This window comes from Cyclopterus lumpus, chromosome 12, assembly GCF_009769545.1.
Source record: "Cyclopterus lumpus isolate fCycLum1 chromosome 12, fCycLum1.pri, whole genome shotgun sequence".
Taxonomy (NCBI): domain Eukaryota; kingdom Metazoa; phylum Chordata; class Actinopteri; order Perciformes; family Cyclopteridae; genus Cyclopterus; species Cyclopterus lumpus.
In genome coordinates this window covers 14,897,421-14,915,079 of record NC_046977.1, presented here as the reverse complement: position 1 = coordinate 14,915,079, position 17,659 = coordinate 14,897,421, and the positions used below count along the sequence as shown (strand labels likewise).

The 17,659-nt window shown below is 41.9% G+C and overlaps 2 protein-coding genes across 2 annotated transcripts; one reads left to right on the top strand and one right to left on the bottom strand.

Moving 5' to 3' along the window:
• Positions 1-33: 33 nt before the first annotated feature.
• Positions 34-6,011, bottom strand: LOC117740839 (progestin and adipoQ receptor family member 3-like). The gene is made up of 7 exons (XM_034547458.1): positions 5,832-6,011; positions 5,175-5,403; positions 4,812-4,974; positions 3,888-4,043; positions 3,573-3,770; positions 3,366-3,456; positions 34-2,172 (listed from the first exon to the last, which is right to left on the bottom strand). Exons 2-7 carry the CDS (start codon positions 5,369-5,371, stop codon positions 2,036-2,038), a joined length of 942 nt encoding a protein of 313 aa, XP_034403349.1. The 5' UTR covers positions 5,372-5,403; positions 5,832-6,011; the 3' UTR covers positions 34-2,035.
• A 1,481-nt stretch (positions 6,012-7,492) lies between these two features.
• Positions 7,493-17,613, top strand: LOC117740554 (anthrax toxin receptor 2-like). Its single transcript, XM_034547023.1, has 17 exons — positions 7,493-7,718; positions 8,309-8,380; positions 9,393-9,464; positions 9,653-9,734; positions 10,098-10,202; positions 10,426-10,494; positions 11,535-11,615; positions 11,906-11,966; positions 12,587-12,682; positions 13,507-13,576; positions 15,333-15,411; positions 15,550-15,645; positions 15,826-15,879; positions 16,170-16,262; positions 16,465-16,638; positions 16,849-16,929; positions 17,441-17,613. Exons 1-17 carry the CDS (start codon positions 7,597-7,599, stop codon positions 17,477-17,479), a joined length of 1,446 nt encoding a protein of 481 aa, XP_034402914.1. The 5' UTR covers positions 7,493-7,596; the 3' UTR covers positions 17,480-17,613.
• The last annotated feature ends 46 nt before the right edge of the window (positions 17,614-17,659 follow it).

Here is a 17,659-nt window from a genome sequence, read left to right as displayed (position 1 = left end):
CTGAGCTACTGATATAAGACGAACCCAACAAACTTATTTCCCAGCATTCTTTATTCATTCTAAATATTTAAAAATATAATTTCACATAGGCACTGAAATAAATAGTATACATTTTGTACATCAGCGCCAGTGCTTTATCATAAAAATGATATTCAAGGAAAACCCAAACACAGGATAAAACAATCATGAGATGATTTTTATGCATGAGAAAAAGTAAAAACACACTCAAAAGGCAAAAATAAAGTCACTTCTTTCATTGTGCCACTTCCAGTTCTGCAGCAGTAAGTGATCTCAAGTAAACTTCATAACTTATTCCAAGCATTGAATTTGACTAAATACCATACTGGCCTTGTTGTGTAACAGCAAAGATGAAACCGAGTTTGATCATCATTTGTTTTTGACCCAAAAACAGATTGTAACAGTAAGTGTGTATACAGTGCAAATACTCAAAGATAAGGCGAAAACGTACAAACATAATTAGAATGATGTAATAAAGCAAACACGAAACACTTAAATATGTCCCATAGGGTGCGGGGGGGGGGGGGGGGGCCCTCATTTAAACAACAGCATCAAAGAGACAATAACGACAATGTTTCACACAATTAGCCTTTATGATAAGACTATATGATCCAAAGGCTGCAACGGTGACATCTGATAACCATTTGGGCTGTAGCTACCTGACTTATCAGCCACAGGTGTTAACTAATCAGTGAGAGTTAAAACTGCTACTGCTCACTGGATTGTTCGCAAAAAGGTTTTGTTGTTGTTTTAGTTGTCCAGTTCAAGCTGTTGTTTAAAAGGGTAATTTCATCCATATTACAAATCAACATTATTTTTCTTACTTCAGCCATGCAGACTCCGGTTTTCTAACCACTTTCTAACAAAGCATGCAGTAGTCGGTGACTCCACACATGACCCCAGAATCATTTACCAGGTCAGGAGACCGATGTGGTGCAGAGATTATCAACAGATTCAGCCAATGATTCAGTCTTTTATCTCACCACTTGCCTTGTGATGACACATCCTGTTTACTGAAAGGTTTAAATCCAATCTCTACTAATAGCAACTATATTAAAAAGGGGCCGCTTGTACAATATGTTGATTAACTCTGTTGCTCTGGTATTAAGGCTGATATGACATCTTGCCTCGTATATACTGACCTATTATTGTTATTCAAAACATCCACCTTATCACACACAAAAATCAAGCAGTTTAAAAAAAAGAATGTACTGTAGGTTAAATATGGCTCCTACATTTTCTTCATAGATATTGCAGATTGATCGTTGATTGGCCTTTAGCAATTTGTTCGAAAACTTCAAGTGCTCGAGGCGTTGGGACTTTACATGTCCCAGAGTTCACAGTGTTTATATGTTGATTTTCCAGTTGTCATGTTTTTGTTCTGCGCTTTCCACATTCCAGCAAGACATGTCATACAATCTAACCTCGTAAAAACTGATGAAAAAAGAAAGAAAAAAAAAGTCATGGTTCACACAGGCATTTTTGTTCGATTCAACAGAATCGTTGTCGATATTTTTCAAAACTCATCCCTATATCAACCAACAATGAGATAAAAATTATCACCAGTTAAAAAAACACCAAACTGTAGTCTGTTCCTACAAATTAATTTATATTCCAGCTTCATGCATCTTAATGATTATGGTGGTTAAGCGGTTTATAGATGTACAGTAGCGTCAAGCCACTCCTAGCTGGTATCTACTGTTCAGTGTGTACATTACTGTTCAGTGTGTACATTACTGTCTCAGTGTGTACATTACTGTCTCAGTAATGTACACACTGGCCATTAAACGGTAGTCAAACCGTCACCAGCGGCTAAGTGGAAGATAAGAGCTACCTAAGTTTTACAACTTAGCAGCTAGTGGTTGAAAAAACCTTGAGGCAGCAACTTCTAACCAGCAGCTAATTGGTAAGAAGTGTTTGAATATTAACATAAGAGTGTAACTGATGTCTATTAACAGTTTTAGCTTTGTAGCCTGCAACCGGTGGCCTTTCCAGAACATTGTTGGATCAGTTGAACTTAGCTGCTGCTGGTCGGGCAGGACTGCCTGTGCCTGAAGCGCATGATGTGTACAGCTGTCTGGTGCCACCAGTAAAACATCACCACCACCAGTATGTGCCATACCTGGTGGCTGGCACCCAGGTAGTTCAGCTGGCCTAGAAGAGGAGGGGAGGAGGGGACAGGCTCTAAATAGTCTTCACATTGTTGTTGTTCATTCTCGTACTTTCTTCACAATGTACAAGAATGAAAATATAGTTCTTTTTAGGAGGATATTTAACATTTAAATGGCTAGAAACAGTACGTAAACATGTCCTAAACATCGGTGTATGCTTATATTCTCACAGACACAGCTGCCTGTCGACGCCGTACTGGGACGCCTGCTTACAGTGGTGCCATCGTTATTAGTAACACCTGTGATTCTCCTGCCACGCCAAGTCAAACATATCCGCTGCTGTGCTTTGCCTCGTTAAGTGGTAATTAAGGAAATCTGTTGCAGCTGCCTGATTTTCCAGGTCAGCTGGGAAGCTTTAACAAATGCTACTTAACAATACAGAGTGGGTGTCAGTGTTTAGTCTACTTGCACTACTGACTGCCACAAAAGTACATTTTGATCAGTACCAAACAAACTTAATATTGTACAACTTGTTTCCCTCTACAATACTAACACTGCCTCATTTCAATCTACTACAGTATTAATAATAATACAAAATATTAAATTATATGAAAACTTCAGTATGGATCTTTTTTTTTTTTTTTTCTGTGACTCCGGCTTTAGTAGCCTGAACATTTGCAATGTCCTAAACGTGCAACATGTCCAGTAACCTTACACGTACTGGACTTAGAGTAATGCATTTTAATACATTCACCTCTTCAGTCTGCAGCATGTTCTGAGTTTAAAAGAAATTAATTGGAGGTAGTAATGACACCGTTTCAGTGTAATTACACAGTGTCACTATTTTAAAACGTATTGTTTACCTTTTACATCTGTTAGACCATGTCTGCAGAAGGTTTAAGGTAAACCTCAGATATGATGACCTCTAGTGTTTTTTAGGTTGTTTCTACAGAACCATTTAGACCCAAACTACAGATGCAGTTTAAGCTGCAGCTTCTGAGACCAGATCAATGAGGTTTAAGATACCGCATGGTTCTGTTCCAGATGACACGGGTTTGAACCCGTCTGAAACCTTGAGCTGCAGCTCATAAGAGGAGCGGCGGCTTCTGCAACTCTTTTATTTAAACCTTTGTTTATCCATAGTCACATAGTAACCCCAATTACAAATCTCTTTCTTGTTCACTTGGTCACAGCTCCCCACTTGTACACACAAAGAGACGGAGGAGAAAGACTCACCGGGGAAGCAGCGTTCGGGGATCTTGGTGACGTAGAACAAGAAGGCAGATCCAGCTATCAGGTACATCACGATTATACGAGGCAAGAACAGCTGCACGTGCAACAAAAAAAAACTACGTTTGTATCGCAGAACGTTGTAATCGGGGGGCGGGGGCTGAAATTAATGAGTGGTCACATGATCACCAGCGGAACACTACGTTTCCTGACCTGTACAACGTCAGTGGTGAATCCTCCATTGAGCCAGACCCAGTGACATGCCGGGATCACACTGATGCCAGCCACACAGCAGAAGATCGTCGTCCGAATCCGTCGCCAGTCGTTGCTGAGGTAATGAGGGTGGACCTGAGCACAGAAGACGGCCAGGATCAGGGACAGCACTGTCAGCAGGTAGACCTGTCGCCAAAACTGCAAGATAGGAGAGTGACTAGATTAGATACGGTCTGATCAGAGCTGGAGCATCCGTTTCTTCATTAGCATCTTGAGGAAAAGAAGAAAAAAAAGATGTCGACGGTTCACACTTACAGTGTTACAGTAGAAGGCGTAGAAGATCCCGGGTACATAGCAGCCCAGGATGCCGACAGAGATGCCTGCATAGTCCAACGACAGCCAGAGACGGCAAGTCTTCTCTGATCGGTGGCACGAGAACAGGTGATACCCCACAGAACACAACATGCACACCTGCGGTAAAAAAAAAGCACACAGTACTATTTACAGACTGGAAAGAAAAAGTACTCATGACATCCAACACAATTAATATTATTTTTTTATGTTTAGAGCTTTCTTTGTGATTGTCATTATTGGTTTCACCAATAGATCTTTATCTTTTAAGTCAACACAATCCTTCTGCAACTGCAATACATTAACTTATCTCAAAGAATAGTGATTTTTGAGGACAATCTAGATACTCACAATATCTACTTATATGGACAAAGAAAAGGGTTTAAAGAGGGTGTGCGTGTCACAAATACTACACTATATATCTACTGTAAGTGGGGATCACACCAACTTGTAATCTATTCCATTAGCACGTTAATTATCAGCTGCTACACAACTTACAACAGCCAGACCTACACACAGCTTACACACCTGCGTGGGTTGAGGTGAACTGATTGCGCGGCTGTGGCAGGAAACGTGAACCTTCATAAATCAGTTTATTAAGCCATAAATACTTTATTCATATAGAGTACAGATGTTGATAATTAACTGATAGTTGTAAACAGCTGTAAATCATTTTTAAAAATCGGACAGTAATTCCAGTTAAAGTAGTATAATTACAGACATGGACACCGGACACTGGGAGGACATCTTGTTACATTAAGCTGGAGCGGTTTGCGTTCAGCTTCACGTCCAAACAGCCCAGTGAACAACAAGATCTGGACAAATGTGCAAGACTTTGTTTGATATCAGCGACTTCTCCGAATGGACGATTAGACCAATCATTTGTACCTGGAAGCAGAAGAGTCCTATAACGTAGATGACGTAGTCCTCTCTTTTCGCTCCAGAGGCTGGCAGGACAGATGAGAGGTCGTTGACCCCCAGAGAGAAGAAGAGCAGGAAACCGAGAAGGTGGCTCCAAATGTTCACAGTCTCATTGGACAGAATGAAAATACTGCAACGGAAAAGAAGAGAACGCACATCAACGAGGCCGTGAACACACCAACGCCCACTGTAACATGCACCTGCATAGCATTCTACATCATTGACACCAATAGGCAAAACAATACTTAAATAACATCAACACGACTGGATTGTGGTGAATAGGTCTTAAACTCTGATATCAAACGTGCATGTTTCCAACATGACTCCCACCTCCTCAGGCAGAGTTTAGAGGGCAGGTGGGCCCTGTAGCCGCCTGTGATGAAGGGGTTTTCTTTGAGGAAGACGGGGATCTGTTCGTAGGTGTACAGCCTTATCCTCTGGGGTATCAGCACCGGCCATTGCTGGTAGCTGCCCAGCTCTATGTAGGGGACGGTCTTCAGCAGCTTCTGGGGCATCTTCAGCAGCATCTCGCTCTCTGGCAAGCCGGGAAAGGTAAAGGCTGAGAGAGAGAGAGAGAGAGAGAGAGAGAGAGAGAGAGAGAGAGAGAGAGAGAGAGAGAGAGAGAGAGAGAGAGACTGTGTAATTCATTTGAACTCATTTCATATTAAGAGTTTTAGTTATCGTGTTTGTGAAACATTGTACAACGTGTGTTTACGTGGACGCCAGGTCGTTGGTGTCCATGTTTACCGACTCCTTCATCCTCTCCTCCCCAGCATGTGTGTGTTTACCTGTTACCACTGTGTATTAACACTAAACACTAAAGCTTATTCGTAAAGCAGCCAAACGGACACACTGGCATCTCTTCAAAGCAACAGCCCGTCTCATTGTTAGCGAGTTGAGCTCCCAGGCGACGCTAACCTTGAACCGGCATGTTCCGTATCGTGAGCCCGCTGGACTGATTCAAACGCACCGCGGCGCACAGCTCACCATTAGTCGGACCGTCGACGTCCTTGTTGGGGCAATTCAGCCATGACTCGGTAACTAGTAAGCTGGCCTTGCGTTAAAAAAATAAATAACATTTTTAGTTAAAGAAAACACACAAAACACATATGAGCGAAGCTACTGGGTGACGTCGAACCTCTTCTTCTTCTTCTGGATATTAAAGGCGGAGGCGGTACGTTACTGCCGCCAACTGGTGAGAGGGGAGCACTGTACCTGGAGCCAGAGTAACCCTCCGAGCTTTGCTGCAAAAATATCTCTTACAATCCTCTGTGAAAGTAGTTTGTTGTGTATTTGCATAGAGATGAGAGAGTGCTCTGTCTACTCGTCCAACTGTTACACCCCAAAACAAGGCACGGACCACATAATCCATTACAGCCGTCCATGACATTTTGGGAGGGGATCCCTGGTGCAACATTAAACAGACGAGATGCAATTTGCTGACACAATGACATTGGCATGTTATGACAATCCAGTCCTCTTTTGTTGTGAGACAAAGGAGTAGATTTAATTTATTTTCACATGTCGGATCAAATAACTCTGACATGCCAAGGGCGTTATGTTAGCCCATTCAATTTCTCTTTCCATCTGCAACAGATTTATTGGAACATGATGCACTTGTTTGTTCCGAGAAGAACAGAGACGTCAGGCATACACATATAATTATTGGATGTGATTCATGAGTCAGTGAGAAATGTACTCTGATGAACCACTGCTCAGTTGATTGAAACACAGCATTCTGATACAAATATTGTTTAAATACTAATAAGAATAGGGATTAATTGTCTTATAGGGGGAAATTGATCCCTTACTTCTGTTTTAAAACACAATACTAGTTATGGGTCATATAATCTGTAGGAAAGTCATCCTGTCTGGCATTCTTTCTATTATTTTATTATCTCAGTCAGTCTCTATTTATTCCAGCTGCTCTGGCATCCAAAAGTCCGAGATGGCATCTACAACACAGGAACAAGAGTTGTGCCTTCAAAATAAAAGCATAATGTTGCCAGCAGGCAGGAATATAATCAGAAAAGATAAAACGTTATGAAGAGTTTATTTGACACATTCTTTCTTACTGTTTTGTATTTTGCAACATACATGAAATACATTTTTTTTGTATAAATGACAACAATTCACGTTTGCTTATTTTTTCTTTAAAAAGTATATAATTATGATTTAATTCGATCGTTGTAAATGTATTTAATCTGCATGATATATTTACTAACATTAATAATATAATGTTTTTGTCATCCCTCTGCATGCGTATTAATAGATGTTTTATAATATTCATAACCTTTTTTCTAATTTAAAAAATATATCCAGGGACAGATGACAAACGTTGGACTAATTCTGGCTAATGTACAGCACCGCAAATGTCCCTGTTAAATAAATAAATACATGAATAAAAGCACATCAAAGCTAGCTCAAAAAAAAATAAATAATGAGAATTGTGTCAAAGCAATTATCAAAATAAAGACATATTCAAAATATAATCACCAGCATTGTCGTAATTATGTAGTAGAGTAGTAGTTTAATTTGAAGAATCCTGAGGGAAGCTGTGCTCTGTTTGCGTCGCTGCAGGTTTTAACCGTGGTACGCAGCAGCTGCTGCGTGCCCTGCCCCGGTTATTTCATTACCACCGTGCAGTCAGGCGACCCGGTTGATGCTGAGAAGAGGATGAAAGAATCGCAGCTGCTGATTTGGGGATATTTGTTTTGAAAGCAACACACTGCTGCTATGAAACGCATGGATTATGGATCTGATATGGATATGTTGTCAAATACTTTGTCTAAGTGTTTGCGCCAATTCATCGTTGCGCGATGGCGACGAAGCTTCGTGTGATGGAGCGTTTGATATTTATTTTGTTTTAGACAGGTGAGTGAACGCGGGTTGTGTCTGTGCGCGTGCGTGTTGCTGGAATGGATAGGTTCATGTAACATGTTCCTAAACGCAGGGACAACCCTGACTCGGTCCTCTCCATGTAGGGCTGTGTTTAGTTTTGTTCCTCGGCTGCTTCCCTGCAAACTTGGACAGAGTATTTTTTCTTCTTCTGATGTGTATAGTTGGAGAAAGTTCACTTTCAATGATTTCAGAGTTCCTCTCAGTGTTGTTGTTGTTGTTGTTGTTGTTGTTGATGTTGTTGATGTTGTTGTTGTTGATGTTGTTGTTGTTGTGTGTGAACAAACGAAGTACAGAACCAAATTTGTCCACAAAAAAAACGAATCAAAGATCACTTCTCTGTGTATGTCACATTATGCAACAACAGAAGACATTGACCAAGACACAGTTCTACAGCATCACAACTTCATTTGTGCAGTTTGTTCAGATCATATGAGCTACACTAATGTGTTTTACACACCTGTCTTGTCTTCAGGGCTCAAGCGTGTTTGTTTGTGGAATCGTATTGTTGGATGTATTTGAAACTTCATGTCTGGGTGAGTGTGATTTATTGCCTGTTTTTGCAGGTCAGGCAGTGTTTTTGGACATTGGGATGAGATCTATGGATTTGTGGAGCAGCTCACCAACAGGTTTGTCAGGTAAGTGAAGTGGCTGCTGTGTCCCTCTTCTCCTCTCATCCCCTCCTCTGATTTGAGGTGTGTACTATAAATAGCCTCTGAAAATATGGAATAGTGCAACTTTATATATATCGTAGTTACCGTACGGTATCGTAGTGTACCGTAAACCAGGTACAAAAAAGTGCTTTGCAGGCACATACAATTTCATATTTTGTCAAAGTCATATTTAAACTAATGAAAAAAAGATATTTTAAACATCGGGGAGTGGTTACAGGTCTTAAAATTATAGTCCAAACAGTTGTAGTGAGTAGAAAGTCGGCCATGTCTATTTAGAGCAGCAGACATTATACAAGGCCACCAACTGTTCCAATAGTACACCCTCTGGTAATGGTCCAGAGGGTGTGTGTGTGTGTGTGTATGTGTGTGTGTGTGTGTGTGTGTGTGTGTGTGTGTGTGTGTGTGTGTGTGTGTGAGTGATACCTTTAGGTTTTAGTAACGTCCCACCAACTGCTCCAAAACCCCTCTGGTAATGGTCCAGAGGATGTGTGTGTGATATATTTAGTGAAATATGAAAGCAAAACATGCAACCAGATGTGGAAGTTGTTGCTGACCACAGCAGACTGTCCTGTATCCCCTCACAGCCTGGAGGGCAGAGAAAGGAAGTAACAGTAACAAAGGTTTAGGGTTCAACTCCCTACCAAGTAAAGAAAAAATACTGCTTGATGTATAATATCAATTTCATGATTTGTGTATTTATGTTGTGTAATATTTGTCAACATATCTGCTTTGCCACGTTATGTAGAAGTGTTGCTATGTACAATTTCATTACAATACACTTAATTATATCCCATTAAAAAGTCATATCATCTTATGTTACCATGGTGTTATTTCATGTTATTATTGTGGCGTATTCAGGTTTGTGATGTAGTATAATGTCTATGGATTAGATTTAAGGACCAAACCCATTTATAATATTTTACCTTAAAAGTACTGCAGATAAGGTTCACAGGCTTCCTGTATCTGTGTGTTTCAGTCCCAGGATGAGGGTTTCCTATATCGTCTTTTCAGCCAGAGCAGTTGTAATTCTGCCACTCACTGGAGACAGGTGCCACTTTAATTTTTTTTAAAGTATTCCTTCTTCTCTCTTTTATTCTATGCCCTAACCCTCTAACCCATCTCCCTCCTCCTCTTGGAAAAAACATCCTAACACAGATAACCAGATCACACAGAAACTGACCTCTTAATCAGTCTGTATTTAAACTGTTGTCCATGTTTTGGGATCTGGGTGCGCAGGTCAAAGATCGATGAGGGTTTGGAGAAGCTGAGCCAAATCAAACCTGCTGGTGAAACGTACATGCACGAAGGCATGAAAGCGGTAGGTTCACTCGTCTGATCGCCCTCCAGGAACCACACTTCTACCCTGCCTAAAGGGGGAATTCAATACAATGTAGAGTTAGAGTTTGTCAAATGTACTCACATTAAATAAAACACTGATGCCTACTATGTGCCTCGGTCTATTTGTACACTACAACATTATAATAAGATCAACAAAACAAAGAAGAAACAATGTGGTATCAGATATTTCAAGCAGCTCCGATGGGGTCTGGCAACAGAAAGTGTTTCAACAACATACAACAGTAAAAGTGTCATTATCATGTCAGAGCAATGTGTGTGTGTCTGTGTGTGTGTGTGTGTGTGTGTGAGCTGCTCTGAGTTTGTCTCAACTCTCACTCTGCAGGCGTCGGAGCAGATGAAGACGCAAACTTCACCGTCGTCCACCATCATCATCGTTCTTACTGATGGCAAGCTGGAGGTCTTCCCCTATGAACTGACTGTACAGGAGGTATTCAACAGCTTCATGGAAGAAGCATAATGTCTCACTCTATGGTTTTCATAGCAGAACATTGTGCTTATTCCAAGGAGCAACTGGCTCATTTCTAGCCCACAAGATAGAACCCTCGTGTGATCGCTTATTTCTTCTCTGAGAACTGATCGTGAACATGGGTTTAGTGTACCTTAGGAGAAGCAGCACTTGACTCAGGACTTTCTGTGTTGTGCGTTCCCAGGCTGACGAAGCCAGAGGGTTTGGAGCCAGAGTGTACTGTGTCGGGGTCATGGACTTTGACCACAGACAGGTAGGAGGACCTTCACGCTCTGACGGCCATGCAGCACTGTGAGAAAGAGCCCGTCTCTCTGCTACTCATGCTGTTGGTTGTGTAAACACTGCGGTTGTATTTGTCTTTCTGTGTGTGTGTGTGTGTGTGTGTGTGTGTTAGGGTTGGTTGTGGTGAGATCCTCAATGGACGAGTTGTCTTTAGCCCTGATTTATTAGCACACCTTGGCCGTGTTGCGTTGTCTGTTTGAGTTCAAATCATTTGATTTGATTTCTTCCTGTGCAGGTTTCAGTGAATGCATTTCAAGGAAGCGACAAATGACAAGGATTAAAGATTAAAGCTTTTCATGCTGAATAAGAACATACAGAAAAAGGCCTCCGCTGACTGTGTTGACTGTAAGAAATGCAAAAGAGGGGAAAAAAGGAATAAAGCATTGTATAAAACATCTAAATTATTGAGAACCATCAATCCGCCGTGTATAGCACCACTGTGTTACGTTATCTTTTCAACAGTCAGCATCCTTTGTTCTCCGTGATGACATTTGCGGGGAAAAGAACAGAACTGTAATTGCATTTATTGAGAAATGTGATTCTACAATATAATTCATTTAAAGTGGCACAACCCCCCACCCTGAATCCTTCTCTAATCACATCACAGTGACAGTATTGACCTATAAAATAAGTATTAATAAGCATATCAGATTGGCTTCAAACTTTCATAACTCGTGCATAGAAAAGTCTTCATCAGTCTTCTGCTCGCTTACTGACCGAGTGAACTTTGCAGTCTGAGGAGGAAGTAATTACATCACTCTCCAATTAAATAATGCCAGGCCAGCTTCCTGTTCTGCTATCATGAGGGCAGGAGATAAAGTCTCCAGCCAGCTGTCCAGAGCTTTCATCTCCCAGAAACAGGCTCTTCCTCCCTAAACGCTGAAGCCCTGAACCGGAAGCAGCAGAAGACCTCCCAAAGAGAAATGCTACACTGAAATGTAAAGTTGTCTTAACTAAATTAATTTAAAAGGCGGCTAAACTGTTTAATTTAAATTTTTGTGTCCGTCTCAGCTCGCTGACATAGCCGACAGCACGGAACAGGTCTTCCCGGTGCTGTCCGGGTTTCATGCCCTCAAAGACATCGTCAACTCGGTGAGGTTAATCAGATTTAACAATGCACCCCGTGTGAGAGTGACATCAGAGTGAGCTTGTTGCCATCAGAGTAACATAAGAGTGAGCTTGTTGCCATCAGAGTGACATAAGAGTGAGCTTGTTAACACCAGAGTGAGCTTGTTGCCTTCAGTGACATAAGAGTGAGCTTGTTGCCATCAGAGTGACATCAGAGTGAGCTTGTTGCCATCAGAGTGACACCAGAGTGAGCTTGTTGCCATCAGAGTGACACCAGAGTGAGCTTGTTGCCTGTCCTCTGCATCTCCACACAGATCCTGAGGCAGACGTGTGCAGACGCCTTCACGATCGAGCCGTCCAGTGTCTGTGTGAATGGTGAGTTAGTGGAGCACAAACTTACTAAATATGTATTAAAGGAAATTATAGGATTACTACAGGCAACAGTGTGACTCTATGAACTCTATCTCACTCTTCCACAACTACACAACGCTACTTTACTTTTGATCATGAAGGTGACCCGACTCTACAGTATACAGGTTAAAATACAGTATATCATTGTGTGTTTATAGTTTAGAGAATATTATTGATCCAAGGCAACACTGATATAAGGGTGGGACTGATCTGCTAGTTCAGCACCACAGACAGTGCCATGGGTTTGTAAATGACAAACCAATAACAAACCTCAGTCAGGTAAAGGATCAATAACTGACAAGACTTTCTACTAAACATTCCTTCTGCCCCTGAACTTTCTCTGCTACAAGTGGATGCTGAAAGGGGGGTGGCAGGTTTACAAGGGGGGTGCATTTTGGTCATTTTGCTCGTCCCTCCTCACATCTTCTGCCTGGTCTCAACATGTGACATTCATTTAGTGTTAATATAATGCTAGTTGGCCTCACAGAGCCTGTAGACTCGTAGTCTTGTTGACTTTCACTTTATTTGCTCTTTAGTGAATGCTGTTTCTATCCCAGCAGTGTAATGTGTCTGATGGTTCTCAGAGTCTTTCAGTGTGGTGCTGAGGGGCAGCGGCTTCAGCGGGTCCAGGAGGACGGACAACATGCTCTGCGTTCTCACAGTCAATCAAAAGACGTACGGTCAGTGAATGCCACACACTCGACACACTGTTAACCCTCGGGATGCACTTCTATAACCCTGGAAGCAATATTACATGTTTATATATCAACGGTGATAAAACGTGCAATGCACTTTGGGATAACAGCATCTATGATACGACGTGCAGTCTGTGCTGCAGTGGAAAGACAGAGTCACGGCCTCCAGAAACAAACAGTGGCTGCTTCTTATTGACTTCAGCCAGAGAACAGAGGAGGCATTATGAGACGCAGAGGGAGGGAGAGCATGCTCTCTGTCTCATTAGTCTATTAACAGATCGATGTCTTCTTCATGTCACTGAGAGGACACAAAGGGATAACACACAACTGTGTAGTCTCTTCCTGTTAGACCTCTAAACAGCTGTGTTTTATCTCTCCTGCAGGAATTTATTCCTTCTTTGTTTTAGTTTTTTTGCAATTGCTGTGTTGCCCTGAAGTTTTATACTGCCTGGGAATCTGAATATATACAAAACATAGTTTAAGAACAATTATTATGCTTAATGCACACCAAATAAGTATAACATCATAGCAGCAAGGTACAGAGCATCTTCCCTTTTTGCACGGGGTATAATTAGATGATGTATCAACGCTAATACTCATACTCATACCCTTAAATAATTGTCTTTCAGCATTTAAAAGGCCATGAGCAAACGCATGGATTTGTTTTGCAAGCCAGAGTGATGGAGTTTTGCTTCCATTTACAACTAGACGTGTATTTTTTATTTATTTTTTTGGTCATGTTTGTGTCAGAACATCCTTTCCTTATGGGCATTAATTATCACAGTGGGTCCGTCTCTGTCTCTTTTCAGACCAGAAGCCAACAGTGGTTCGAGACGGCTATCTGCTGTGTCCAGCTCCTGTTCTGCAAGAGGCCGGACAGTAAGTCACGTGACACGCAGTGTCCGTAACCGGGTCAAACTATTAACAAGCTGTAACCAGGTTTCACTCTAAAGGCAGCTGCAGGTAACACTGGACCCAAACGCCGTCAACGTGGGAAAAGCAACTTTATTGCTCAACAGGATACAAAAACAGGATTCAAAAACAGGATACAAAACAGTCTCACACACAAGATCTTCCACGATCTAGACAAGACGAACCGACAAAGGGGAATGACACGAACAGGACTTAAATACAGAGGGCTGGTGCAGGTGATTGAAACAGGAGGAAACAATCAGAGACAGGGCAGACAATCACAGGGACAGGAAGGAGCAAGGACTTCAAAATAAAACAGGAAACACGACAACACTACAGATCCTGACAAACTCAAACTGTAGTCATATTACAATTACAGTATTATATAGTCACAATCCTAAATTGTCATTTAAAGCAAAAGGTTTATAATTGCAGTTGCAATTTCTCAATCTGCACCTGAAAAACCGCAAAATAGTGACTGAAGTGACTGAAGTGCTCGGTCAGTTTTCAGTCCTTTCTGTGCTCGTTTTTCTTTTGTTTCACTGCAAAACGCTTGTGATTAAAATCTGTTATCCCCAAAGGCTGTGAGTAGACATCAGAGTCATGAGCATCTCCGTGCTCCCACCAAGCTGCTCTCCCACCGCTCAGCCAACACCGAGCCTGTATTTGCCCTTAAATAGAACAAGAGGTCGATTTCTGTGAAAGAAAAAAAAATCCAGTTCTGGAACGCAGTTTGGCATGACTTCCTCTCATAACCTCACTAACACGGCATTTCTCTGACGACAGGTTTATAAAGAAAGAGTTTCATCGGCCCGACGCTTATGTGTGGCAACTTTTCACAAAACTGATGGATAGTAAATGTCTCTTTTGCAATAACAAAAAACCCGGATAGGACGAATGTCTTTTCTTCAAGTAAATTCAAAGAACTATAAAAATGACATTTGCAGATCGCCGTGCCCAAATGTATCACTTTCAACCCATCCACATGTCTTCCTTCGTCCCATCGGAACATGAGGCCTGTGCAGCTCGGAGTTAGAAACTATAAATCTGTTTTGTGTCTGTAACGGAGAGAGTGAGCACAATGTTTACACTCGAGCTATCAAGGGCTCAACGTGTTGTATGAACTGAAGCCAGTCTGACCAGAATATCTCTGTGGCATTTAGAGAGTGAGCCAACGCTGATCTAACTTCTCACACCCCCCCCCCCCCCCCCCCCCCCCCCTTTCCATCTGTCCCCAGCCACCTCTCACTTCCCATCAGGTCCCCTCTGTAACACTCCCTCCTCACTGAAACACTCATGCACACTACGGAGATTCTCAGGGACGGAGCTGAAACGGTCTGTGTTGAGTTCAACCCTCGAACGTTGGAACCAAACAATGCCTAATGGCAAACTATCATAGCATACTAGGAAATCTGGGCCAAAAACGATACAAATATGAATCGTAAGAGTGAGTCAATGTTGGCACTGATGGAAGGTCAACAGGGAAACGGACAAGGTCACGAAGAAGCACAGCTTCTCAAACTTTGTGCTTCTCAAACTTTGTAGTTATTACCTAAAGTCAATATTTCAATACAACGTGATATTTCACCAACATAAACCCAGTCGTCATGGTCCTCACTGTATCTTTCCATCACACCGATGATGGCTTAGAGAACATTACATTCAGCTGCTAGTAGTGTGAGCTTCTGGTGTAGTTTTCAGTGGTTCTGTCTAATAATTGCAGGTCAATCGAAGTGCTGGTCAGCCTGAACAACGGGCAATCCTACATCTCCAGTCCCATCACCATCTATGCCACAACGTGTGTGAGTATCAATCACATAGTACCAAAAAAGAGGAAAAAAAACACCTTTCGTGATTATAAGAGCATCGATTCGCTGAAGTGTGCCTTGGAGAGCAAAACGGTCATCTTTTACACAACGTTGACCGTGTGTTTATTGCAGTCCGATGGGATGTGGGTGCTCTGGTTGCTGTTGGCTCTGTTGCTGTTACTGGCTGTGGTTTTATTCTGGTGGTTCTGGCCTCTCTGCTGCACTGTGGTGAGTCCTCAGCCTCGATGTATTCGTGTAAATCTCCAATTCAGGCCTTGTTGAAGCACAGGCTGTAATTCAGTGCTTTTTTAAATGTATGGACGGTATCCCACGTGTTCCAATAGGTACATTTATTTATTTCTGTCCATTGACAATGTTACATTTATTTCTTTTTCACATTGCTACCAGGTGATCAGAGACCCGCCCCCGTCTCGCCCACCGCCGCCGCCGCCTCCTGACGTCGTGAGTAGACCACAGACTGTTAAAAAAACATGTTTGTCTTTCATCACCGCTTTCTGAATAGATATTCTGAGCCCGACGTTTGGGTTTTATCACATGTTGCCATCTTGGCGTTGCCTCGTTTGAAAATGGTAGTCACGGCATTAAATGATATTATTAAGTTGAGGGCTTAATGACTTTCCTTTTTTTAAATGAACCATTACAATTCTGTACAGTATTCTAAAATCGTGAGCCCAAAATTGGAACTGGAAATCCCTGTATGGTTAATTAAATTGACTTGTGTTGTTTTCAAGGAGCCCGAAGAGCTTTCGCCCAAACACAGGTGGCCGACAGTGGATGCTTCGTACTACGGAGGCCGAGGTCCTGGAGGAATCAAACGCATGGAGGTAATAGAATAAAGAAACAAAAAGTATAGAATTGTACCCTTCTACTTTATCACCGTTACACATACTTTTAGGCATGACGTTAACATTTTTGGCAAAGTGTTGACGAACACACATTATTTGAATATGTTATTGGGGAGTGTGTGTTCGGTGTCGTTAACCATTCAGCTGCCGTGCTGCCACTAACAGACCCGGTGCTCTGCAGGTGCGTTGGGGGCAGATGGGGTCCACAGAGGAAGGGGCGCGGCTCGAGAAAGCCAAAAATGCTGTGGTCACGATGCCGGAGGGAGTGGACGAGCTCATCATGCCTCAACCCCCGCCACGAGCTCCTCCAGTGCTCAACCCCCCCTCACAGTCCAAATGGTACACTCCCATCAAGGTGAGACAATAACCCTCGTTAATCGCCAGACATTTATGGTTCACATTGCAGCTTTTTTGGGGCATGTTGGTACATTGGTAGATATCTACAACTTTATATGATTCTGACCGATTCATACAAATAAATGTTATGATGCTTGTGTCGCTTACCGTTCTTTATCTGCAATTTCGTGCTTTTGATGGAATTAACCAAATTTGACTTGACTTTCAGGGACGTTTTGATGCTTTGCGGGCATTACTGAGACGACAGTATGACAGAGTGGCAATCATGAGGCCAACAGGTCAGGACAAGGTAAGAAGCCTCTCCAGTATTTACCTCCAGTACAAGTCAACTCGTCGGATGAAAGAAAACACGGATGCTCATCAATTCTCAATACTTTGATCATCATTTCTTTCTATCTGCAGACTTACGGGTACAAAAACTGCTCTGTAGTCACCGAGGAATAATCATATTTTTGTTGTCACCATTTGATTTAATTAGGAAATGGACCCACCCTCTAGACGCCAAAGGGATTTGATTATATAATAAATAACAGAACATAACACAGGCCGATCTCGCCCCTCTAATTATCTACCCAACAGACAAATAACAGCTTACTGCATCATCTAAGACGTAATAAATTACAGTGTACATGTCAACACAACAGGCGAGCCAATGTTTTTAGGATTGTTTTCTCCTCACGGTATTTACTGATCATATTTTGATGTTTTTTTTGTCCTCCATTCTGTTTACCAACTCAGAATCTGATACTTGATGTCATAAACTCATCTGCCCGTATCGTCTGTTTTTTGTTTGTCTCCAGGGCCGCTGCATTAACTTCACCAGAGTTCAGAGTCACTGAAGTTTAACCATGAGGGTCAACACTTTTTAACTTTATTACACTTTTTTTTTGCCAACGATGACCGACAAGAGTGACATACACTCAAAAGATTTGTTCGAATTTAACGTGTATTTTAAATAAATGTCTTTACTTATATTCTGGTGTTGGTTATGTAGTCAGAGATGTGTAACCTGTGAAGAA